Here is a 25,671-nt window from a genome sequence, read left to right on the forward strand (position 1 = left end):
CAGGCTGGAGTGCAGTGGTGCGATTTCGGCTCACTGCATCCTCCGCCTCCTGGATTCAAGTGATTCTCCTGCTTCAGCCTCCCGAGTAGCTGGGATTACAAGCACCTGCCACCATGCCCAACTAATTTTTGTATTTTTAGGAGAGATAGGGTTTCACCATGTTGGCCAGGCTGGTCTCAAACTCCTGACCTCAGGTGATCCACCCAAAGTGCTGGGATTACAGGTGTGAGCCACTGCACCGGCCCACATTAACAGTTTTTCATCAGCTTTGTTCTCTTCTCATTTTAGTTTGGAAATTAAAATCCTCACTTATTGCCTAGGGTGTGTTCATGTATATTATTCTACTTGCTAGTTTAGAATATCATGCTGCTTTTATCAGTTTTCTGAGGGAAAAAATGAGAAGCTTGGTTACCTTTCTGCAAGCAGATTTTGTATTATTTGGGAACCTGACATTTGTGTCTCCTTTGATTTAGGGAGATATACTTTTCCCTTTTTGGAAAACAGCCTTGCCAGTTTCTGAATGACACCCAGTGTGTACTGCAGATGATGAGGCACAATGGCCGATTGTTGAAGGAGATGGAAACCCATTAACAATCAGGAATAATGGAAGAGCCCTCCACACAATGCGTTGACCCCAAATCACAATACAGGCTAATCATCAATAACAAAATAGACTGCTGTTTATCTTCCCAGTTATTGGCTAAGTGTCTAGTAAATCAGCTTTGTCCTTGTATTAGAGGTTCATAAGCATCTGTGGTTAGGCTTATCAGATGTAAATTTAGTTCAGATGCCACTCAAAAAATCTGAAACTTGATTTGAGTTCCCTATTATACCCAGTGCTTCATTTCAAGTGCATATGCACACCTCCCAATGTGTATGGTTTTCTGAACCTTCCTTTATTACAGGGGATGCTAACAGAAATTAAGGTTAAGAATCTAGGGGTATAATACAGTTTGCCCACATCCAGAAATATAAACACTGTCATTTTTTTCTGTTTCCTTAGGTCCTGTGGAGCATGTTCATCTCCGAGTTCCATTTGTTGCCATAAGAAATAAGGAGGTCAACATCAGTGCAGTCGTGTGGCCCAGTCAGCTGGGGACCCTTACCTATTTCTGGTGGTTCGGCAATAGCACAAAGGTTCGGCCCTTTCTGATTGGTGTCAAATTAGATCTGTACTGAATGTTCCTATGTTCCTGCTTTTATGTGTCTATTGAGGGGGCACTGAGAATTCAGGCAATAAGAGGTACTTAATAAACCTATGAGCCCACAAAATTGAATAAAACCTACCTCTTCACACCAAGTTCATTACTTTATTAGGGAAGTTCAAATAATCCTGAGGAAGAAAAAGTACTTTGAGAAACTTTACGAACCTGCATGTTCTTGCTTCTCTAATCAATATTTCTAAAATTTCATTTGTTCCATTTTGCTTAATCTTGGCTTTGGACTGGTTATATAATGTCAAATAAGTTACTTAGCATCTCTGAGATTAAGTAGCCCTATCTGTCTAGATAAAAGTAGGGCAGTCAAAATTAAACAAGATAACACAGGTAAAGAATCCTTATCAATACTTACTAGATGTTCTAGAAATGCTAGCATTCTTTTTAGGCAAGTTACTGAGGTTGCCACATCTCAAAGAAAGGAACAAAAGAGGCCAAACTCTGGACTGGCCATATACTCCCTGCTTCCAGCCATGGTGATGGCAACACCTGTGTCAAGCATGACCACAATTGTATGATAGAAGCTGGGAACAATTTGACTGAGAATTCCTCAATTAAATTAATGTTCTTAATGTTCTTCTCTATTCCTATTTTATAAAGAACACTTCATTTTTGAGGAGTTGTAAGTTCACAGCAAAATCAACAGGTGGTACAGAGATTTTCCATATATCCCCTGCTTCTACACATGTATAGCCTCCTCCATTATCAACATCCCCCACCAGAGTGTTAGTTACATTTGTTGTAACAGATGAACTTACATTGATATATCATTATCACTCAGAGTCCATAGTTTGCTTTGGGATTCATTTATGGTTTTGTACATTCCATAGGTTTGGATAAATGTATAATGACATGAATCTACCACTATAGTATCAAAAAGAAGGGTTTCACTACCCCAAAAATGCTCTGTGCTCCACCTATTCATACCTGCCTCCTCCTTAATCCTTGGCAACCACTGATATTTTTTCTGTCTCTGTAGTTCTGCCTTTTCCAGAATGTCATATAGTTGGAATCATACAGTATGCACTGTTTTCGTATTGGCTTCCTTCACTAAGTAATATGCATTTAAGTTTGCTCCATGTCTTTTCATGTCTTGATAGCTCGTTTCTTTTCAGTGCTGAATAATATCCCATTGTCTGAATGTATCACAGTTTATTTATCTATTCACTCATTGAAGAGCGTAGTGGTTGCTTCTAAGTTTTGGCAATAATGAATAAAGCTGCTATAAACATTCATGGGCAAGTTTGGTGTGGACATAAGTTTTCAACTACTTTGGATAAATACTAAGAGCATGATTTCTGGATCTTATGGTAGCAATATGTTTCATTTTGAAATAAACCACCAAGCTGTCTTCCAAACTGGTTGGACCATTTTGCATTTCCACCAGCAATGAATGAGAGTTCTTGTTGCTCCATATCCTCACTAGCATTTGGTGATGTCATGTTCTGGATTTTGGTCATTCTAATAGCCGTGTCATGGTATCACATTTTTGTTTAAATTTGGATTTCCCAGATGACATATTATTTAGAGAAAGTTTTCATATGCTTATTTGCCAACTATATAACATCTTTGGTGAGTTGTCTATTAAGGTCTGTGGCCTATTTTTAAATCGGATTGTTCCATTATTTATTGAGTTTTAAGAATTCTTTGTGTATTATTGGATAATCTTTTATCAGATATGTCTTCTGCAAATATTTTCTTCCACTCTGTGGCTTATCTTTTCAATTTCTTGATAGTGTCTTTTGTAGACAAAGTTTTTAATTTTAAGGAAGTCCAGCTTATCAGTTCTTTTATTCATGAATCATGTCTTTGGTGTTGTATCTCAAATGACTTCACCAAACCCAACATCATCCATGTTTTCTCCTATGTTGTCGTCTAGGAGTTTTATAGTTTTGAGTTTTACATTTAGATCTATGATCCATTTTGAGATCATTTTTTAAAGGCATAAGGTTTATACTTAGATTCTTTTTTTTTTTTTATGTGGATGTCCAGTTGTTCAAGCACCATTTGTTGAAAATACCATTTTTGCTCCATTGTATTAACTTTGCTCCTTTGCGAAAAATCAGTTGATTACACTTATGTGGGTCTATTTCTGGGCTACTTACTTGGTTCCGTTGGTCTGTTTTCCTGTTTTTTTCCACCAGTACAACCTGTTTTGATTACTGTAAATTTATAATAGATCCTGAAGTTGAGTAGAGTCAGTTCTTCAACTTTGTTCTCCTTCAATTTTATGTTAACTGTTTGGAGTCATTTCCCTTGCCATATATAGTCTCAAATCACTTTGTCAATATCTACAAACTAACTTGCTAGGATTTTGACTGGCATTGGATTGCATCTGTAGATCAAATTGATAAGAACTGACATCTTCACGATGTTAAGTATTCCTATCCATGAACATGGACTATCTATTTAGTTATTATTTGATTTCTTTCAACAGAGTTTTGTAGTTTTTCCTACATGGATCTCATACACATTTTGTTAAATTTATACAGAAGTATTTCATTTTTGATGGTGCCAAAGTACAAGATATTGGGTATTTTATGTTTTTGTTTTAATTGATATGTAACACTACTGTTTTTTCTATGTTGATTTTGTATTCTGCAACTTTACTGAATTTGTTGATCAGATTTAAGAGTTTTTTCATGGAGTCTCTAAGTTTTTCTAAATATACATCAGCAAAGAGGAACAATTTGACTCTTTCTTTTTAAATTTAGATGGTCTTTTATTTTTTTTTTTCTCTTGCCTGATTACTCTGGTTAAGACTTCCAGTCCTATATTGAATAGCAGTGGTGAAAATCGGCATCCTTATCTTCATGTCCTAGGCTTTAAAGGAAAGGCTTTCCACTTTTCCTGATTCAGTATGATATTAACTATGGATTTGTCATATAGCCTTTACTACATTAAGGTACATTCTTCTATGCTGGTTTGTTGAGACTTTTTATCATTGGCGATGTTAAATTTTATCAAATGCTTTTTCTGAATCTATTAACATGATAGTATGTTTTTTTGTCATTCACTCTATTGATGCAATGTATCACATTTATTGACTTGTGTATGTTAAATTATACTTGCATCCCTGGGGTAAATTCAACTTGATCTTGATGTATATTTTTTTCTGACATGCTGTTGAATTCAGTTTGTTAGTATTTCATTGAGAATTTTTGATTCTATATTCATCAAACCTATTGGCCCACAGTTTTCTTTTTTTGTTGAGTTCTTGTCTGGTTTAAGTATCAGGGTAATTCTGGTCTTGTAGAATGAGTTAGAGAGCATTCCCTCTTCTTAAATTTTTTGTAATAGTTTGTGAAGAGTTTAAATTAGTTCATCTTTGAAAGTTTGATAGAATTCAGCAGTGAAGCCATCTGATCATAGACTTTTCTTTGTTCAGGAGACTTTTTATTACTAATTAAATCTCATTATTGGTTGTTGGCCTGTACAGGCTTTCTATTTCTTCCTGATTCAATCTTGGTAGGTTGCATGTGTCTAGGAATTTATCCATTTTCTCTAGGTTTTTCAGTTTATTAGTGTATATAGTTGTTCATAATTGTCTCTAACGATCTTTTGTGTTTCTGTGGTATCAGTTGCAGTGCCTCCTTTTCCATTTCTGATTTTGAGTCTTTACTCTTTCTTGGTTAGTCTAGCAAGTGGTTTATTGATTTTGTTTATCTTTTCAAAAAAAAACAACCTTTTGGTTTATTGATCTTTTGTATTATTTTTTAGTCTCTATTTTGTTTAGTTCTCCTCTGATCTTTATTATTTCTTATCTTCTACTAATTTGGGGTTTTATTTGTTCTTGCTTTTCTAGTTCCGTGAGTTGCAGATTGTATTATTTGAAATCCTTCTGCTTTTCTGATGTAGGTAGTTATTGCTATAAGCTTACCTCTCAGCATTGCTTTTGCTATATCTCATAGGTTGTGGTATGTTGTGTTTCTGGTTTTTGTTTTTTTTTTTTCAAATTTTTTAAAATTTACTCTGTAATTTCTTTCTTGACCCAACATTCAGAAGCATATCATTTAATTTCTATGTATTTGTACCGTTTCTAAAGTTCCTCTTGTTATTGATTTCTAGATTTATTCCATTGTGGTCTGAGAAGATACTCGGTATGATTTCAACTTTACAAAATTTGTTCAGACTTGTTTTGTGTCCTAACATATGGTAGATCTTGGAGAATGTTCCATGTGCTGATGAGAAGAATGTGTATTCTCTAGCTCTTGGATAAAATTTTCTGTAAATATCTGTTAGGTCCATTTGGTCTAATGTGCAGTTTAAGTGAAATGTTTCTTTGTTTTCTGTCTAGATGATCTGTCTAATCCTGAGAGTGGAGTGTTGAAGCTCCCAACTATTATTGTGTTGGATTCTATCTCTCCCTTTAGATCTACTAATATTTGCTTTGTATATCTGGGTGCTGGGGTGTTGGGTGCATATATGTTTAGAATTATGATATTTTCTTGCTGAATTGATCCCATTATCATTATATAATGATCTTCTTTGTATTTTTTTGGGTTTTTTTTATGGTTTTTGACTTAAAGTTTGTTTCTTTGATATAAATATAGCTACTCCTACTAACTTTCAGTTTTCATTTGCATGGAATGTATTTTTCCCATCCTTTTACTTTCAGTCTATATATGTCATGACAGGTGGGATGAGTTCCTTGTAGGCAGCATATTGTGGTCTGTGTGTGTGTGTGTGTGTGTGTGTGTGTGTGTGTGTTGTAAATCCATTTCATTAGCTGTATCTTTACTGAGGGAAGTTAATCTGTTTATGTTCAAGGTTATTGATATGTGAGGGCCTATTTCTATCATTTTATTAATTAATTTCTGGTTGTTTTGTATACCTTTGTCCCTTTCTTTCTCTCTTACTGTTTATCATAGTGGTTTTGTTTTGTTTTCGTTTGAATCTTTTATCTTCCTTTTTTGTTTGTTCTACCAGTGGTTTTTATATTTTCACGTGTCTGCCTGCCTGCCTTCCCTGCCCTCCCTCACTCTCTCCCTCCTTTCTTTCTCTTTCTTTTGTTGTTTCTTTCTTTCTCTCTTTCTCTTTCTCTGTCTCTCTTCTTTCTTTCACTCCTTCTCTCTCTCTCTCTTTTTTTTCTTCTTTCTTTTTCTCTTGCTCTTTCTTTCTTACTCTTTCTCTCTCTCTCTTTCCCTCTTGCTTTCTTCATTCTTTATTTCTCTTTCACAGGATTTTCTTAAGAATTTCTAATATGGCAAATCTAGTGGTGATGAATTCTCTCAACTTTTGCTTGTCTGGGAAATATTTCAATTCTTCATTTATGAAGAATATCTTTGTTAGGTATAATATTCTTGGTTGACAGTATTTTCCTTTCAGCTGTTTGAATATATCATCCTATTCTCTCCTAGTTTGTAAGATTTCTGATGGCAAATCCACTCTTGGTTGAATGGGGGTTCATTTATAAGTAACTAGACATTTTCCTTTGCCTGTTTTTTGAATTCTGTATTTGTCTTTGACTTTTAAAAGTTTGACTATAATGTGGCATAAAGAAGATCTTTTTGCTTTTCATCTTTTTGGAACTATCGGAGCCTCCTGAATCTGAATATCTAAATCTCTTGCTAGACTTGGGAAAAGTTTTCACAATTATTTTGTTAAATAGATTTTGTAATTCTTTCATTTTCTTTTTATCTTCTGGCATACCAGCAATTTGAATATTTGCTCATTTTATGATGTTCCATATAGCACATAAGCTTTGCTCATTTTAAAAAATTATTCCCTTAAAATTTTTGTCTGAGTGGGTTATTTCCAAAGACCTGTTTTCAGGATCTGAGGTTCTTTCTTCTCCTTGATCTAGTCTATTAAAGCTTTCAAATGTATTTTGTCTTTCATTTGGTGGGTTCTTCTGTTCAGAATTTGTCTGCATTTTTTTAATAGTGTCTCTTTGGTAAATTTCTCATTCATATCATGAATTGGTTTTCTGATTTCTTTTCCTTGCATTTTTGAATTCTCTTTTTATCTCACAGAGCTTCTTTCAAATCAATATTTTGAATTCCTTTTCTTGGATTTTATAATTGTTTTGTTTGATTGGGATCTGTTACTGGAGAATTATTGTGTTCCTTCAGAGTTGTCACTTTTTCTTGCTTTTTCATGTTTTCTGTGTCCTTACGTTGATATCTGTGCAGCTGGTGTAATGATCACGTCTTCCAATTTTTTGAATTTGCTTTTGTTGGGAGGGACTTTTTCCTGAAGATGTTTTTATAGTGTTGGTTGAGTAGGGCACTTTGGCTTTGATTCTGGGTGCATGCATTAGTATAGCGTCTGTATGATTTCTTTTGCCTTAAATAGAATCAGTGGCAGCTGTGATTCCCTTGCTGTGTTGGGGGCAGTTATTAGTGAAGACTGTGGAAATTTTTTGCTAGGGACTGGGATGCCAGGTGGGCCAGGGTTTGGGGTCCTAAGGTAGCAGCAGTGGTCTGCTTATGCCTATTTAGGGGCCTCAGGGTGGTGTATGTTGGCCTTGGTGTTAGAAGGCCCAACTGCACTGATTTCTGGGCCTCCAAGTGTCTTGCTGGTAGGTGTAGTGGTGCACCAGGTGGTGAGTGGGTTCTGTGCCCCTTGGGCAGGAGGTGTGGTGTAGGTGATGGTAGTAGCAGTGGCAGGATAACCCTCTGGGTCTCGAGCAGTTTCCACTAATGTTAGTGGTGGCTGCAATGGGCTTAGTGCTTTAGTCTTCATATCTACAATTAGTGAATACAGATGGGTGCCAGCTCTGGTGGTAGTGGCAGGATGGTGGGCCCAACCTGGTGGTAGTGGCAGGGTGGTGGGCCCAACCTCAGGTGTCTAGGAGGAGTGCTGAGTTACTGGTTGTAGTAGACTAGGCAGTGTGATCCCCAGACCCTCAGACTCTCAGATTGAGTCCTCTGGCTTCAGGGGAGGGCAGAGCCAGGCTAAGAAGTCCTACTCTCAGGCCCCCTGGTGTTGTGTGCAGGTAGTGGCTGTGGTAGACAGTGGTGGGGTCATCTCCAAACCCCAGGTGGGATGCTTAGGTTGGGGAATGGGAGTGGTTGTGCTGCAACTCTGCTACCAGGGAGGGCAGGGTTGCTTTTAGTGGCAGTCATAGTCAGGTGGGTGGGAAATACATATTTTGTTTGTATCTTAGCCTAGGTGGCAGTAGCTTATATTTCACTTGCACTTCAGCCACCTCATTGCAACTGGTGCTTCACTCATATCTTAGCCTCGACTTCACTCGCAGCCTACACTTCACTCACGTCCCAGCCCATGGCAGCAGCCCTCAGTAATGGCAGCTGTGGGTGGGGAGAGGGTCTCTGTCTGGGTGCAAGAAAATGCACAGTGGCTCTGCTGATGGTGGCAAGTATGATCATTACCAGTGGTCTGTGCCTCAGTCCTCATAGCAGCAGCTAAGTGCAGTGGTGACTGCCTGTGGGGGATGTCAATAGGGCTCCAGGAATAAGGAGATGTAGTCGCTGTTGGGCCTCAGAGCAGGGTGAAGTCTGTTGGAATCTGGGTTCTCAAAATGGCACCTTGCTGCAGCTGCTTTGGACTTGGGATGTGTGGAAGCCAGTGTGAGCTCCCTGGCTGGAGCACTGACATTGCAGTCTACAGGGAGCTTCTTATTTCAGTTTCAGGGCCCACGATGGTCAAGGGGCTCTCCAGTGGCTAGGATCGTAGGAGTCCATGGTAAGGATGTGGACTTCTGGAGGTCTCTCACTTACCCTTTTCTCATATTGGGGAGTCCCTATCCACATTGGGCAATCTCTCCAAACCCCCAGCCGATCCTGGCCAAGCAGACTGCCTTGCTTCCATGTCCTTCACTGCTTCATGTGCTTCCTGTTACTTCTCTGTTGAACTCCAGGATTCTTTCTTAGATGACCTATTCAAAGTGTGATTGTCTAGTCACTATTTTTGGTTCTTCTTTGTGGAGAAGACGAGTACAAGCTGCCTTTGGTCAGCCATCTTGAAGCTCCTTGGTATCGTGTTCTTAATTCAAATCACACTTGCTCATTGCTGGTATATAGGAAAGTGATCAATTCTTATATATGAACCTTGTAACCTGTAACCTTGCTATAATTATGTATTTGTCCTAGGAGATTTTTGCTTGTTGTTGATTCTCTTAGATGCCTACATAAGCAGTCATATCAGCTATGAACAAATAGTTTTCTTTCCTCTTTCCCAATCAGTTTAACTTTTGTTTATTTTCTTGTCTTACTGCATTAGCCAGGACTTCCAGTACAATGTTGAAAAGAAGTGGTGAGAGGGAACATCCTTGCTTTGTTTCTGATCTTAGTGGGAAAGCTTACAATTTCACACCATTAATTATGATGTTTGCTATAGGGTTTTTTTGTAGATATTCTTTATCATCTTGGGGAAGTTCCCCTCTATTCTTAGTTTACTGAGAGTTGTTACAAATGGGTGTTGGATTGTGTTAAATGCTTTTTCTGCATAGGTTAATATTATCATGTTCTTTTTTCTTTAGTTTGCTGATGTGACGGATTACATTAATTGATGTTTAAACGTTGAACCAGCCTTGGGATAAATTCTGATATTGGTCATGGAGTATAATTATTTATACATGATTGGATTCAATTTGCTAATGTTTTATTGAGGATTTTTGCATCTTTGTTTCTGAGAATTATTGATCTTTAGTTTTCCTTTCTTGTAATATATTTACCTGATTTTGGTATTTGGTTATATTTGGTATTTGGTATTTGGTTGATGGTTGATTTTGGTATTTGGTTGATTAAATGAGTTAGAATATATTCTATCCTCTTCTATTTTCTGAAAAATAATGTGGAAAATTGGCATAATTTCTCCCTTAAATGTTTAGTAGAATTTGCTAGTAAAACCATCTGGACCTAGTGTTTTCTCTTTAGCAAAGTTATTAATTACTGATTCAATTTATTTAATAGGTACAGTTATATTCAAATACAGTTTTTCATCCTGTGTGAGTTTTATCAGATTGTGTCTTTCAAGAAATTGATCTGTTTCATCTGGGTTATCAAAGTTGTTGCCATAGAAGTGTTTATATTACCCCTTTGTCATCATTTTAATATCTATAAGATTTGTAGTGATGTCCCCTCTTTCATATCAGATATTAGTAATTTGTGTCCCCTCTCTTTTTTCTTAATTAGCCTGGCTAGAGGCTTATCAACTTTACTGATATTTTCAAAGAACCAGATTTTTTTACTTGTTTTTCTCTATTGATTTCCTATTTTCAATTTCATTGATTTCTGTTCTAGTTTTTATTATTTCTTTTTTTTGCTTAACTTGGAGTTTTTTTTTTTTTTCCTTGTTTCCTGAGATGGGAGGTTAGATGACTGATTCTAGATTTTTCTTCTTTTTAATATATACACTCAATGCTATAAATTTCCTTCTAAGTACTGCTTTTGCTGCATCCCACAAATGTTAGTTTTTTTAAAATTTTCATTTAGTTGAAAATACTTTTTAGTTTCTCTTGACATTTGTTTTTTGACTAATGTGTTATTTAGATGTGTCTTGTTTAATCTCCATTTATTTTGGGACTTTCTACTTATCTTTCTGTTAATTATTTATTACTCAATTTAATTGTGATCTGAGAGCAGACATTGTATGATGTCTATTCTTTCATATTGGTTAAAGTGTGTTTTATGGCCCAGGATGTGGTCTAGTTCAGTGGATGTTCTATTTGGGCTTTAGAAGAATGTGTATTCTTCTGTTGTCTGATAAAGCAATCTATAGATGTTAGTTATGTCCAGTTGATTGATGGCATTATTAAAATCAACTATGTCCTTATTGATTTTATTTCTTTTTTTGTTTATCACTCATACTTTTAAAGAAAACTTTTTAAAGCGAGTGCCCTAGAATTTGCTATATACATTTACAACAAATCTAAACCCATTTTAAATAACACTATATGGCTTCAATAGTAGTGAGAATGACTTTTAGTAAAAATAATTATAAATTCTTGTCTCTCGCCTCTTCTCTCACTGTTGTCACTCATTTAACTTGTATATAAACATACATAAGATATATGTTGGTATTATTATGTTGAGCAAATATTTTCTGTTAAGTCAATTGAGAATAATAGTTTTCTTTCTTTTTTTATTATACTTTAAGTTCTGGGGTACATGTGAAGAACATGCAGGTTTGTTACATAGGTATACACGTGCCATGGTGGTTTGCTGCACCCATCAACCTGTCATCTACATTAGGTATTTTCTCTTAATGCTATTGCTCCCTTAGCCCCCCATTCCCCCTTGACAGGCTTCAGTGTGTGATGTTCCCTTCCTATGTCCGTGTGTTCTCATTGTTCAACTCCCACTTATGAGTGAGGATACGCAGTGTTTGGTTTTTTGTTCTTGTGTTAGTTTGCTGAGAATGATGGTTTCCAGCTTCATCCATGTTCCTGCAAAGGACATGAATTCATCCTTTTATATGGCTGCATAGTATTCCATGGGGTATATGTGCCACATCTTCTTTATCCAGTCTACCATTGATGGGCATTTGGGTTGGTTCCAACCCTTTGCTATTGTGAATAGTGCTGCAATAAACATACATGCGCATGTGTCTTTATAGTAGCACGATTTATAATCCTTTGGGTGTATCCCCAGTAATGGGGTTGCTGGGTCAAACAATTTTGCCTTCATTTATTATTCTTCAGCGTTCTTCCTTTCTTCATGTGGTTCAAGTTGCTGACCCATATTTCCTTCTGTCTGAAGAAACTTTAATGATTTTTGCAAAACAGATCTACTGACAAGTTTCTTAATGTTTGCTTTGTTTGAGAAAACATTCTTTTCTTCTTCACTTTCGATGGATAATTTTGCAGGGTACAGAATTCTAGATTGGCAGAGTTTTTTTCCCTCAACCCTTTAAATATGTCTGTCTACTTTCTTCTTGCTTACATGGTTTCTGGGGAGAAGTTGGACATAATTCTTACCTCTTCTCCTTTATAAGTAAGGTGTTTATTTCCTCTAGCTTTTCTCATGATTTTTTTTCTTAATCTTTGATTTTTTTTTTGTAGTTTGAAAATGATACATCTAGGTGTAGATTTTTCAGCATTTATCTATCTCAGTGTTCTCTGATTTTTGTGTGTCTGTGGTTTGGTGTCTGACATTACTTTGCTGTGATTCTCAGTTATTATTATTTCAGATTTTTTTCTGTTTCTTTTTCTGTTATTCACATTACATGCATTTATACCATTTTTAGTTGTTCTTCATTCTTGGATATTCTTTTCTTTTTTCTTCTTTTTTTTAACTTTTTGTTCTTTTTGCTTTTCAGTTTTGGCATTTTCTATTGAGATGTTCTCAAGCTCAGAGATTCTTCCTAAGCTGTGTTCAGTCTACTAATAAACACATCAAAGGCATTTTTAAATTTCAAGCACAGTGTTTTTGATCTCTAGCATTTCTTTTCTTTCTCAGAATTTTCAACTTTCTGTTTACATTGCTCATCAGTTTTGGGCTGCTGTCTACCTTATCCATTAAGTCTTTTAGCACATTAATTAAATTTGTTTGAAATTTCTGCTCTGGTCATTGCAACATCCCTGTTATATCTGACTCTGATACCTTCTGTGTGTCTTCTATGTTTTTTTCCTTTAGTATGCCTCGTAATTTTTTTCTTCATAACTGGACATGATATACTGGGTGACAGGAATGGCTGTAAATAAGTCTTTATTCATGTGGTGGTAAGATGTGGAAGGAGGGGAAGCTTTCTATCAACCTATCATTAGGTCTCAGGCATTTACAGGTGTTTCTGTTTGTTCTCCCTCTCCTGATCCCTCAGGATGGTTAGATTATTTAGAGTGGGCTGTAGGTAGGTATCTATATTCTCCCACATGGAAGGATAAAGTGGGCTGGCGTTGTGCATTTTACTGCCCGTAGCTTAGTTGGACTATAAAACCCCTGCAGTTTAGGCTCTGATTTATAAGTTTCTTCTGAGAGCAGACCTTGTTAAAAAGAACATAGTGCTCTGATGTGTATTTCAAAATAATTATTTTCCCCCTCCCCTGCTATAACCCTATGGGCAATGTTCTTTAACATTTGCTGGGTGTACGTAGTCACCTACTGATGATAAAATTCACGAAGTCAAGGGGGCTTCCTATGAATACTCATGGAGTTCTGAACTCTCAGACGTGTGTGTGTGTGTGTGTGTGTGTGTTTTGAAAACTCTTTTTTTTTTTTTTGGAAAACTCATAATGTGATTGGCATTGCTTATCCTAGAGAAAGCTTTCAGTTAAAAAACATAATTTAAGTAAGGTACAACATCAGAGTTGGAAATGTTGGATATCTAAAGAGAAGGGAAATAAATATTCAGTTTCTGGTCGATAACAACCGAAGAGAACTTCACCCCACCCTTACTCCTGCGTAAATGGGAGATAACTTATCCCCGATCTTTTTTAGGGAGGCAGCATGATACAGTGGAGAGAACATGGACCTTGGATTTAGGGTTTCATGGGTTAAATTTCCAGAACTGCTACTTCTTAGTTGTGTGAGAGCTTGATAAAATTATCTGTCCTAAACTGTAATTGGCTCACCGTAAAGTGGAAAGAATAATGCCTATCTCAACTTTATTGTTGTGAAAACTATGCTATTGTATGGCATAAATATATGGTAAAACTATATTATTTGCTTGGCACACACTATGTACTCAATAAATGGATTCTTTTTATGACATTATTAGAACTTATATTTAGCATGGTTTGGTAAAATATAGAGCAAGATTTATGGACCAAGGAACCCTTTTCTTTTTGCATTATTTGTGCCTCATATTTTCAAATTAATTTTTCAGTGTAGATGACTAATGCATTTGCATTTCTGGGATTATTCTTCACCAGGAAAATAGAAGGGTAGGTCATTTAATAAAAGCCCTGTTTGGTACATTAGAGAAGTTAAGCTCCCTGTCTGAGATGAACATCCCAAATTCAAACACTTGGTTAGTTGCAGAGCCAGACCTCAAAACTGGGTCTACTAATTCCCATTTATCATGCACTCTCCCCAGCCCCACATGCCTTAGCTGCACCACTAGAGGTGTTTATCTCCTGGAGGTTACATAATCTAAAGTTGCGCCTCAAAGACCAGCAGATATACACAGTGAAGGAAAAAGAGAAAATTGTTCAGGGAGAAGTTAGAAAGAGGAGGATTTTAAGTTCATTTCTCCTGTGCAGATATGAGGATTTGGCTGTCAAGTCAGAGAATTCTTTCTTGTTGTAACTCATTTACCTGATGATCCTTTCTAAGAAACTTCTATGTGCAAGAAGGGCAGTTCTTGACTGTTACCAACACAGCGATTTAGTCAGCAGCCTGCGAGGAACGGAAGACACAACATTTCTCTACAGCCCTATTTTTTTCTTTGAGTGCTGTTTCTAAGACCTAAAATGCCATGCAGTGTCTAATAGGTACTTGATTAAAAACAAATAAATGAACAAAGCAATTGGTGATTCTAGTTTATACTTCTGCAATAATATCTGTGTTAAATTGAATGAGTCACTTAATTTGAGTTTGTATCAATTTCTGTAAAGCAAGGATACTATAATATGTAACATATGAACATGACTTAGTTATTATTTGAAATCTACTGTGTATCTCTCTGTCACTCCACTTCTATAATCTATCAATCAATCTATCTATCTAATACCTACCTCATATATATTATGCCATATTACGAGAGGGCATTTTTAAATTACATATTGGCATTATAGTTTTATGTTTTTAAATTAATGGTGACGAGAGGTATTCCCTTGGTTAGGAATTTTTAATCCAAAACCTTGAACATGAAATGCTGCACAAATACCCGGGTCCCAGAGGTCTTACTAGGTGGTTTTGTTCCCAAAGAACCAAGAGAATGACAATACATGAGAGGCGGTAGAATAGAGTGGTTGCAGAACAAGACAAACCTAGGTTGGAGTCCAGACCGAATCTTCTTTGCTGTATGCCTTTAGTCAAGTCAAAGCATTTAATTGCTTTGAGTCTCAGTTTTATTGTTTGTAATGTCTGAGTAATAACAGTAGTATCTATGATCAAGTATTGCTGCAAGGATTAAGTAAAGAAAGGCATAGAAAGTGTTTAGAACACAACCGAGCATTTGGAAGTATTAGTCACTGTTGTGCTCATCATTTGCATAAATAACATTTGTATTTAGGTTAAAAATCTGACTTGGTTCCACAGGTTACACTCCAATTTCTAAAAATGTTTACTTGGTCCATTTGAAAGCGGTGACTTTTCAGTGCAGTGCTATTTGCTAACACCATGCCAGAAACACATCAAGATGGCCATGGTCCCCAGTAGTTGATCCAATGAGCACTATATTTGGCTGGCAAATGAATGAATGTCCCTACGTATATGGCGAGTGCTGCGATTTTAGAGCTATTTGATTCCCTTTGACTAGCCAACTGACCTGTAAAAGGAACTAATACTAATTTTGAGTATATATTTCTGGTACTCATTATGTACTGGTCTCTTCATACACATTATTTTATTGTTATCAGAACATCACTGATGAAATAGAAATTATCCCATTTTACAGAGAATACAATTAAGGAAATAACCTTGGAAGGTGATGTTTATGGCTGTTTTTATGTGTTTGTGTTTGTGTGACCAGGTCACTATGTAAGTAGTTAAATGAAGTCATCCTACTGAGAAGAGTGATATGGCATCCTGCCTTTATAATCAGACTTTTGCTTGCTGATATTAGGGATAGAAAAACACATATGACATTCTCCTTACGTTCAAGGAGATTATATCCCCAGTAAGAAAGCACAATGAGCACATATGCAATAAGTGACAAACAAATATGTTGTATAAGCAAATAGAAAAGAGCAAGAATTTCTGAAATCCAACTGTAGGCATATGTGCCTACAAATCTATCAGTGGGCAATGTGAAATTCCATCAGTACTTTTGTGGATCTTTTTAAGAGCCTATAGTTTGAGCTACATGTTGTGTGGAATACAAAGCAGTGTAAATTCCATTTATTGCTTTCAAAAAACATGTAATCTATTCGAGAATATGAGGGTAAAATTCAAGAATAGATAAAAGCAGGTATGCAATAGGAATGTAAAATTACTGGCTGAGTCCAGCAGCCTAGGGAGTGATGGATATGTAGACATTGTTGGTCATGGGGTGAGTCATATATAAAGTGGAGCCTAAGCTGGCATAGAAGGAGCAGTAGAATTGAGGCAGAGAGGAAAGAGAGGGATTTTTGTGTAGAGGTTAGGCTTTGGGGATGTTAAACTAATTCAGCCAAAGTTAAAGGATTCATTTGGGCAGAAGTTGGAGAAAATGCTAAAAGGTGAGGAAGATAGATGGCTTTGAGTGATAAAAATTGATGCTTTTGCTTTTGTCACAAAAATTCTGATTTAGGGTAGCGTGATATAAGATAGAACCAGATTCACGGACAGTGATACTTTAGACAGATACTGTCAAAGAGGTTTTGGATGTATTTACCTGTGTATGTTAGTGTATCTGTATTTGAGGAAAAGTGCTTTTCTAACCTGTGAATTTTCACATTAATCCCATAGGCATAAAAGTATGGGAGTTTTGGTTTACTACCTTTAACTATTTATCATCTTTTCCCACCTATTACCACCAGTCATTTTTCTCCTTTAAAAACACACAAAGACAAAGGAATAAAGCCAAATAGTATCTATAACTATTAGTTTAGCTTTAAATTACTAGTTTACTATACTGTTTGGCTTCATTTCTTTGCTTTAGCATCCATAGCTACTAGTTTAGTTTTAAACCAAACTAGTGAATAGAACCATGAATTTGGTTCTATCTTATGTCACTAGTTTAGTTTTAGTTTACAACTAGTAGCTATAGATAGTATTTTGCTTTATTTCTTTGCTTCTTTGCTTATTTCTTTAAGATTTTTTATATAGTTCTAAACGTGGTAGATCCATAATTATATATCCAGGCTTTGTGCTTCATACGATGAGCACTTTGCACACATTACTATATAATCTGCTGAAGGTTTTAAATAAGGCAAGCATAGTGACTGCATAATCTGTCCAATTTGGGACTGGCAGCTGTTATCAAGGTATGCATTTTAAATTGCGGAGATTTTAGAACGTACACTATTAACTTGACTTACTGTGTCTGGGAAACTGATGTAGGCTGCATCCAAGATTTCCCTGCAGCTTGCTTAGTTCCATTAGTCAAGTGGAAATCTCATAACTAAATAGTCACACAGAGCTTTGTCGATTTCTTGCCAGGCTCAGTGGATAATATGTGACCTGTTGCACATGAGGGATTCTCTGTGGGGAGGGATGTAGCTCACAGCCTAGGCAGGGCATGAGGTATTTTTCTAAGGGGCCTTGCTGTGGGCTGGCTCTGTAGATTGGATGAAGCACAGAGACAGAGAAGTCAATCAGCTGCCTGTTGGATTTGTGGGGCTCTGAAAGGCCAATTTGCTGGGATTAACAGAGGTCTGGCTTAATAAATGTGTCTGCTTGTCTAATATATTTGAGTAAATGAACCTTAAAATACTTGATTTAATTTAGCATTGGGCACCAGATATCAGTGGCTGATGAAGAACTCAAGAATCCTGTTGAGTGTTCCAGCTTTGCAAGGAAGGTAAAATCAACCATGCTGCCATAACAGCTGATGAGAAACAAAAGCAATTTGGAAAACAAAATTAGCTCCTGCCATTTCCCCAACACAAGAGTCTGTGGCTTGCCACCTGGGGACCAAGTGTTCCCATTCAGCACAGTTTGTTTGCTGTGGCTCAGTGCCCTGACTGGCTGGCAGGAGGGCACATACTGTCTTACTTCAGATGGCATTCCCTTTGCCCTGCATCCCTGCACCCTTGCTGGGCCCTGGATCTCCTAGGGAAACAGCCAGATGGAGACAAGATCAAATCTGCTAGGACAGGAGGAATTCCATTCCTCTCAAAAGAGATTCCATTGCCCAGGACAGCACCAACCCAGTGAATCTTAAGAAGAGAAGGCAGAAAAAGGAGAGAGGGCCATGTATACTACTGAGAACTGAAGAAGATGAGCTGGAAGTAGTGAAGATTCTCTAAAGAGAAAACTACTAAGGGAGAAAAATGCCTGGTGGTCATAGGTGGGAAAAGATGAGAAATAGTTGAAGGCAATAAAACAAGACGGGAAGCTGAAAGAGCTGTGCAGTGAACATCCACATACACACTACCTGTGGTCCACCATTAACATTTGCTATGCTTGCTCTATCACATGTCTATCTGTCCATCCTTCTGTATACATCTATTAGTCTATATTGACATTTTATTCATTTCAAAGTAAATTTAAGACACCTATATTCTTTGTCCTAAATGATTCAGCTTGTGAATCGTTAACTATAGTTGAATATTTCTTTACACTTTTACCCCTGTGGGGGTATAAATCCTATCAACAATGGAATGCAAAATTCAATAGTGTGTACTTACTGAGTTTTGGAAAGACATTCACCTGTGTAATCCAAACTTCCTGAAAGTCCTCTCATGCCCCTTCTCAGTCAATCTCCAGCCCAGTCCCCCTTCTCAGTCTGTCTCCAGCCCAGTCTCCAGAACCAACCACTATTCTATTTTTTCATCATAAATTAGATTTGCTGGTTTGGGGTTCTATCCATACTGATTATACACACACACACATATACATACACAAACACCAATTATACATATATATCAGTATTTATTTATTTCCTACTAAATTTCCTGCTAATGAATTCCTGGGCTGTTTCCTATTTTGGGCTGCTATGAATAAGCCACTATGAACATTTATTTTTTTGTTTGTATACTTGTGTCCTTCTTTTCTCTTGACTAAATTCTTAGGGTTGTAGTTGCCAAATCATAAAATATACATACGGTACAATCGATGGAGGATTTTTCTTGGCCCCTTCACTGAACTCGCAGCAGGGGCACTCCCTCTACCGGCCCACAGTGCTCAACCCCTTGTGGGAGGGAGCATGTGAGCGAGTGAGTGCGGGATCTGGCCAGACTCTTCCGGTGCTGACACAGGAGCAAGCTCCATGGAGGGCCCATGGCCAGACCAGGTGTGTCACCTCAGGGGGAACACAGCAGCCCCAGGTGAGGGTGCTTGCAACCCTGAAGCCTCAGAGGGGGTATTACAGTGCTCCTTTAGCTCCACCATCTGTGGACAGTGGCGTGTTAGCAGCTCAGTTGGCCCCTTGCCTTGTCATGTGGGGCAGCTGCCCTCTGCGCTGCGAATAAAGGGCCAGTGTGACAGTCTTTGTGGGGACCCACACTCGGTGGTTCTGCAGTCCAAGAAGAATGAGGTCACATGGACAGTTGAAAGATGGTGAAGGCAGAGAATTTTACTGAGCAATGAAAACAGCTCTCAGCAGAGAGGGGAGCTGGAGAGGGGACAGGAAGGGCAGATCATCTCCTCCCTGACTTCAAGTCAGGCTGTCTCCTCCCAGAAGTCAGGCTGTCGTCTTCTCTACCAACTGTGTCTGGGATCTTTACAGACACAGGATGGGGATCGTGTGCTGATTGAGTTGTGAATACGCAAAAAAGGATCAAGTGAAGACACCACTCAAAGGTGGGCATGACAGTGTAGAAAACCAACTAGGAAAGGGTAGGTATATGTAAAATAGGCGAAGGATAGGGATCAATCAGAGAAAGCGCGCCAAACAGGAAGACAAGTTTTCAATCCAGTCCAAAGATTTAACTTGTAAATTGGCTTTCAGGCTTTAAACTGTCTTTGGCTTGGAGGTGGGGTTTCACTGGGTACCCGCCCCTATCTGCCTAGGCATTTGGCTGCCTCCTGTCACTATCACACCACTTTGGAAAAAGTTCTTGCAATTTCTTACAAAACTAAACATTTTCCTAAATGGTTCTTCCATTTTACATTTCCACCAAAATTCTATGAGTCCTAATTGTCCTGCATCTTCAATATTACTTGATAGTATCATATATATAATATATATTATGATACTATATATCTCTAATGAGATATGTGTGTGTGTGTATACATATATATATATATATATATAGCCATTCTGTTGGGTGTTTAGAGATATCTCATTTTCTTTTTAAAGAATGTAGCAAAGGTAATGAAGCAATTGAAGGTTTTCTGTCAGATAAGACCTGATGGGCTGACCAGTAGAAGCTAGAAATTTTGCCTAAATTCATTTGTCAATGCAGCAGATTCTGATTGCTGAATGAGTCCTCACAGATCACCAGATCACCTAACCCAAACCACTCATTTAACAGGTAAAGAAGTAAGGGCCAGAATGGGGACAAACTTTGCCTCAGGATATTGATTCAAACAGTAACAGAGTGAGTTTCAAGTCACTGTTCTAATTATACTAGAAATGGTGACTCTGTGCCACACATGTTGTTATTCCCTTATTCCATGGCCCTGATTGACATTTGCTATGCTCAGCCCAGCTTCACTTTAGCTCCCTTCTCCAAACAGGACCATAAACAGCCACTGTTGACCCTTTGGATTTTATATGCATGTCAGAACTTATTTACACTTCATTCATCGATTAATTCAGAAGGTCACACCCACGTAAGTGTCATCACCCAGTCATAAGTATGGGAAAAAATGCCTGAACTCTGAGGTTTGTCCTTAGTTAAGGGAAGGAGTATATCTCTTTCCATACTCCCTTTCTTCTTTCATTTACCAAATAGAAAATAAAATATGTCAGATGCTTAGGACAGTATCTGTAATCCTGCCCAGCTCCAGCCATCAACCTGATCATAAAACAGAGCTATAGAATTTTAAAGCAGAAGAAATTAAATTATTGTTTCAAAGGCCCAGTTGAAAATTCTGAGCTAGAAAGGAATTTTATTATTACAGTAGGGACACCATCTGAAAGCTGCGGCTGGGAGCCTCTGCAGGGTTTTGTACACATGCATCCAGGCCATACATGGGTATGCTGTGAAGGACTGTCCTGCCCCACTTAAAGGGCAGCTCTGTGCATTCCGCAACTGGCTACATTACCACTCTCCATCCTGCTGTCATCCTGACACAAAGAGAGGAGAGGGAGTCTGCTCATCTGCCCCTGTGATATCTCTTTATCAGCTGCCTTAGATCAGCCTTCAATTGTTACATCTTACTTTCCAAACAACAGAGAATTTGAGAGGGCATTGACTGTAAGATGCCCACTGAATAATGACTCATCAATCTGAAGATTTGTACTCTCTTCTCTCCAATGAGCATCTGCTTTTTAATCAAGATTCTTCTTTCCAGGAAAATAAAATATATAATTAGAGCTGACCCTTGAACAACAAGGGTTTGAAATGTACAGGTCCACTTATATGTGAGGTTTTTTTTTTCCAAGAAATACAGTTAACCCTCCATATCATCAGGATCCACATCTGCAACCAAACTTAGATTGAAAATATAACATTTGCAGAATGCAAGACCTGCAGATATGGAGGGCCTACAATGGGATTGGAGTATGTATGGATTTTTGTATACACAGGAGTCCTGGAACCAATCCTTTGTGAATTCTGAGGTATATCTGCATTCTATTTCTTTCTTCATCCTTGAGAAATTCCTATCTGTTATGATTATTCAGGGAAAAAACAGAAAGAGAAAAAGATTAATAAATGATCACAAATATGTATGTTTGTGTATTTTCCAACCTATTAAAAATGGTAAAAATGCCTTGCAATGGAAAACACAGATATAATAATATAAAAAGTCAGTAATCTGATGGCGCATCTAATTTATGTATATTTTCAGCTCTATGAAAGGCAATGTGTGGCCGGGCACAATGGCTCACGCCTGTAATCCTGGCACTTTGGGAGGCCGAGGTGGGTGGATTGCCTGAGCTCAGTAGTTCGAGATCAGCCTGAGCAACACGGTGAAACTCCATCTCTACTAAAATGCAAAAAAATAGCTGGGTGTGGTGGTATGAACCTGTTATCCTAGCTACTAGGGAGGCTGAGGCAGGAGAATTGCTAGAACCCAGGAGGCAGAGGTTGCAGTGAGCTGAGATCATATCACAGCACTCCAGCCTGGGTGACAGAGTGAGGCGACAGAGTGAGACTCTGTCAAAAAAAGGAAAGAAAGAAAGACAATGTGCCTAAGGTGGGCACTACAGAAGTAAATAACTATGTGATCACTTCTCAGAAAGGTTTCATAATCCAGTGGAATATAGGATGAAAATATAAGTGACACCAGATACTGGAGGAGATGGGAAATGATCTCCTATTCCCAAAACCCACAGGAACAAGTTACCAAAGCTGCTTCTACTTTGCCCCAGGAGAAGGAGCAGAATGAGATGCAAAATCCAGGATGCCCAGTCTTATCCTTATTTCTAGAATTTAACAGTTTATAACATGTTTGAAGTATACTAATACTCTTCCTAGATACTGGAAGAGTAATCATGGTTTTAAGAAACTGTATAAAGTTTGTTTGTTTTCTTTTGCAAGTTAGGATGACAGTCTGAGAATTTCAGGAAAGGAAGGAAAGTTGATATCCCACACAAGACTGAATGAGTATTGTTACTTCTTCTTGTAGCCTCTCATCACTTTGGACAGCAGCATTTCCTTCACATTCCTTGCAGAGGGAACCAACACCATCACAGTCCAGGTGGCTGCTGGGAATGCCCTTATCCAGGACACAAAAGAGATTGCAGTTCATGGTAAGCCCTGAATATTGTTCTGTGATGCTCCTTCCCACTCAGTTAATTGCCTCTGCCCACTCTCCCTACAATCATTGAGTGTGGTGGAAATTCCTCAGGCCTTGGGAAAATGACATAGGTCAACAGGAAGCTTCCAAACCTACCTCCGACCTAGAGATTGAGGTTATAAGAGACGTATACCACAATCAGCTATTTGTTGTCCCCTGTGTTACGTCTGCCTCACAACGTGTTTGGGGTTCTCATTAGACAAAGACACCTACCACAAATGGAAGGAAATGCAAGCTGGAAAGACTGTCATAGAAGGGTCTAGATCTTTTGTCCTGCCGAGGTATCTACAACATATATGCAGGACACACTCTTTGTGAGATGAGGACCAGCAATTTCCAAAGGTCAGGAGTCATGATCCCTGCCTTGTAGGATTCATTGCTCAGTTAATGAGAGGACTTATTCACAACTGATGGCTTTCTTGATTGATGGAGATTTGAATATCATTTGCTGCAAAACTAGATAATAAGGCTAAGAATGTAAGTTAGGACTAGGGCGGAAGAGTGGTGAATAGGACTACTATCCTGTTCTCAACTCTGGAGAACCATTCTTAAGAATATTATAAATGAAAGTGCCTCTACTGCCATTTCACACAACCTCTCCCAGGTCCTTAGACACAACCACTATCACTGTGGTTTTCTAGGAAGTTAAGTGAAGGTTTGTGATCCTCTGACTCAGATTATGTTCCTCCAGCCTCACACCAGGTAAATTCCTTTTCCTACCTTTCTGCCAACTTGCTTCTCAGGCTCTTCAAGGGGCACATGGAAGTTTTGTGTGTTTCTTTCAAAGTAAACATTTTAATTGAATTGTAAATTTTATACAGAAGTGTGCAGGGCACAAGTATTTAGTTTTATGCATTACCACAAAGTGAATACACCTGTATACTCACCAACCGGGTCAAGATACAAAGTTTCAACCTGTTTTCTAATCCTCAGAGGCAGTTTCTAGCACAATGGGCAAAGGGATTAAGGAAGGAGAAGTGAAAAGACTCCATTCCAACCAAGCCCAAATTGTTAATGCTTTGTGTTGGCTCTGCGTGGTGCCACCTACAGGAGCAGAAGTCTCCTTCTGGAGTTTCGTATTTGTCTTTCATTTCAGAGAATTGTCTTTCATTTCAGAGAATATACAGGAAGAAAGGCTTAAGATCTTAGGCACTAACAAAACTGGTAGGAGCACAAATCTACTTCTAATCACCAAATTGTACTTTATTTCAGAAGTCAGGAAACAAGCTGAGAACGAGGAATTCTAGCAGAAGCCTGGTGAAACAGTAGATGCTTTACCGAAAGCACAGTGGTGGTGGAGCCCCACACCTGTCACACCCTCTCTCTTCTCACTCTCCTAGCCTCACCTGAACACTCTCTCTCCCTGCAGAATATTTCCAGTCCCAGCTTTTATCATTCTCTCCTAATCTGGATTACCACAATCCTGACATTCCTGAGTGGAGACAAGATATTGGCAATGTCATCAAGCGAGCTCTGGTTAAAGTAAGTTGGCTTTATATTTGTTTAAGTTCTTGCGAATAAAGAAAAGAACTAGATAATGTGGTCCACAATACATTGGCATGAATTAAAACTGCATTCCACAATTAGATAAAGATTATTTATCTGTAAAAAGAGAGAGAAGAGACTGGGCGCAGTGGCTGACACCTGTCATCCCAACACTTTGGGAGGCCAAGGCAGGCACATCACGTGAGACCAGGAGTTCGAGACCAGCCTGGCCAACATAGCAAAACTCTGTCTCTACTAAAAATACAAAAATTAGCAGGATGTGGTGGCATACACCTGTAATCCCAGCTACTCAGGTGGCTGAGGCACGAGAATCGCTTGAACCAGGGAGGTAGAGGATGCAGTGCGCTGAGATTACACCATTGCCCTCCAGCCTGAGTGACAGAGCAAGACTTTAACAAAAAAAAAAAAAAAAGAAGAAGAAGAAAGAATTGTAGGATTAAAAGGGAGGAGAGAAGTATAAAAGAGAGTCTAGTTCAATGTTTGAAGAAGGAAACTGGCCCAATGTTTATTACGAATTTTTCTGAGACAGGGGCTTGATTCCATTAATGCACTAATGGATGGACCACTCACTGAGTTTTTGCTAATATTATGCACTTGTCTGACTCTTTGTTCACCAAGAGGGTCTTCTTAACCAAACATTTATACTCACAAGACTACCATTGGCCACAGATTGCACTCAGAAGGCTACAGGCCAAGAAAGAGAGCATTCCAGCAGGGTAATAGAATTACAGAGTTAATCCAAGGTCAAATTTGCCTTAGAGAAAGTAAAAGGGTTTTGTTAAACATTTTCTCAGAGGTAGGCACTAGAATATATTGATGAATAAAACATGGTCAATTGAAATGTAGAAATAAGTCTAATGTGTAAGCAGCTCTAAGCTAGAGGCATGGCCAGCATCTCTATGGGGCAGAGAGAACAGTGTAATTCACACTATCCAGGGACATGAAGACTTGGCACAGATTTGCAACTCAATAAATACTTGTTGAACTCTTGGAAGTCTTTGGAGAGAATACTTGAACTGTGTTTGCAAGGATAAATGTCAGTTAACAGGGGCAGGATGGTGTTTGAATGAACAGCATGTGCAAAGTCATGGACTATTTAAAGAGTACAGCACACTTTGGGAGGCTGAGGCGGGTGGATCACCTGAGGTCAAGAGATCAAGACCATCCTGGCCAACACGGTGAAACCCTGTCTCTACTAAAAGTACAAAATTAGCTGGGTGTGGTGGCGTGTGCCTGTAGTCCCAGCTCCTCGGGAGGCTGAGGCAGGAGAATCACCTAAACCCAAAAGACAGAGGTTGCAGTGAGCCGAGATACTGTGCCACTGCACTCCAGCCTGGTGACAGAGCGAGACTCTATCTCAAAAAAAAAAAAAAAAAAAAAAAAAA

General features: G+C 38.2%; 1 protein-coding gene across 1 annotated transcript in view; it reads left to right on the forward strand.

Annotated features, from left to right (window-relative positions):
* The window catches only part of SORCS3 (sortilin-related VPS10 domain containing receptor 3), a 618,532-nt gene that overhangs the window by 576,422 nt on the left and 16,439 nt on the right, over window positions 1-25,671 (forward strand). Inside the window, exons 20-22 of the mRNA XM_011977522.1 lie at window positions 1,004-1,137; window positions 22,610-22,733; window positions 24,150-24,262. Of these exons, the coding sequence (XP_011832912.1) occupies window positions 1,004-1,137; window positions 22,610-22,733; window positions 24,150-24,262 (371 nt within the window). The remainder of the gene's footprint in view (window positions 1-1,003; window positions 1,138-22,609; window positions 22,734-24,149; window positions 24,263-25,671) is intronic.

This window comes from Mandrillus leucophaeus, unplaced genomic scaffold, assembly GCF_000951045.1.
Source record: "Mandrillus leucophaeus isolate KB7577 unplaced genomic scaffold, Mleu.le_1.0 Scaffold18, whole genome shotgun sequence".
Taxonomy (NCBI): domain Eukaryota; kingdom Metazoa; phylum Chordata; class Mammalia; order Primates; family Cercopithecidae; genus Mandrillus; species Mandrillus leucophaeus.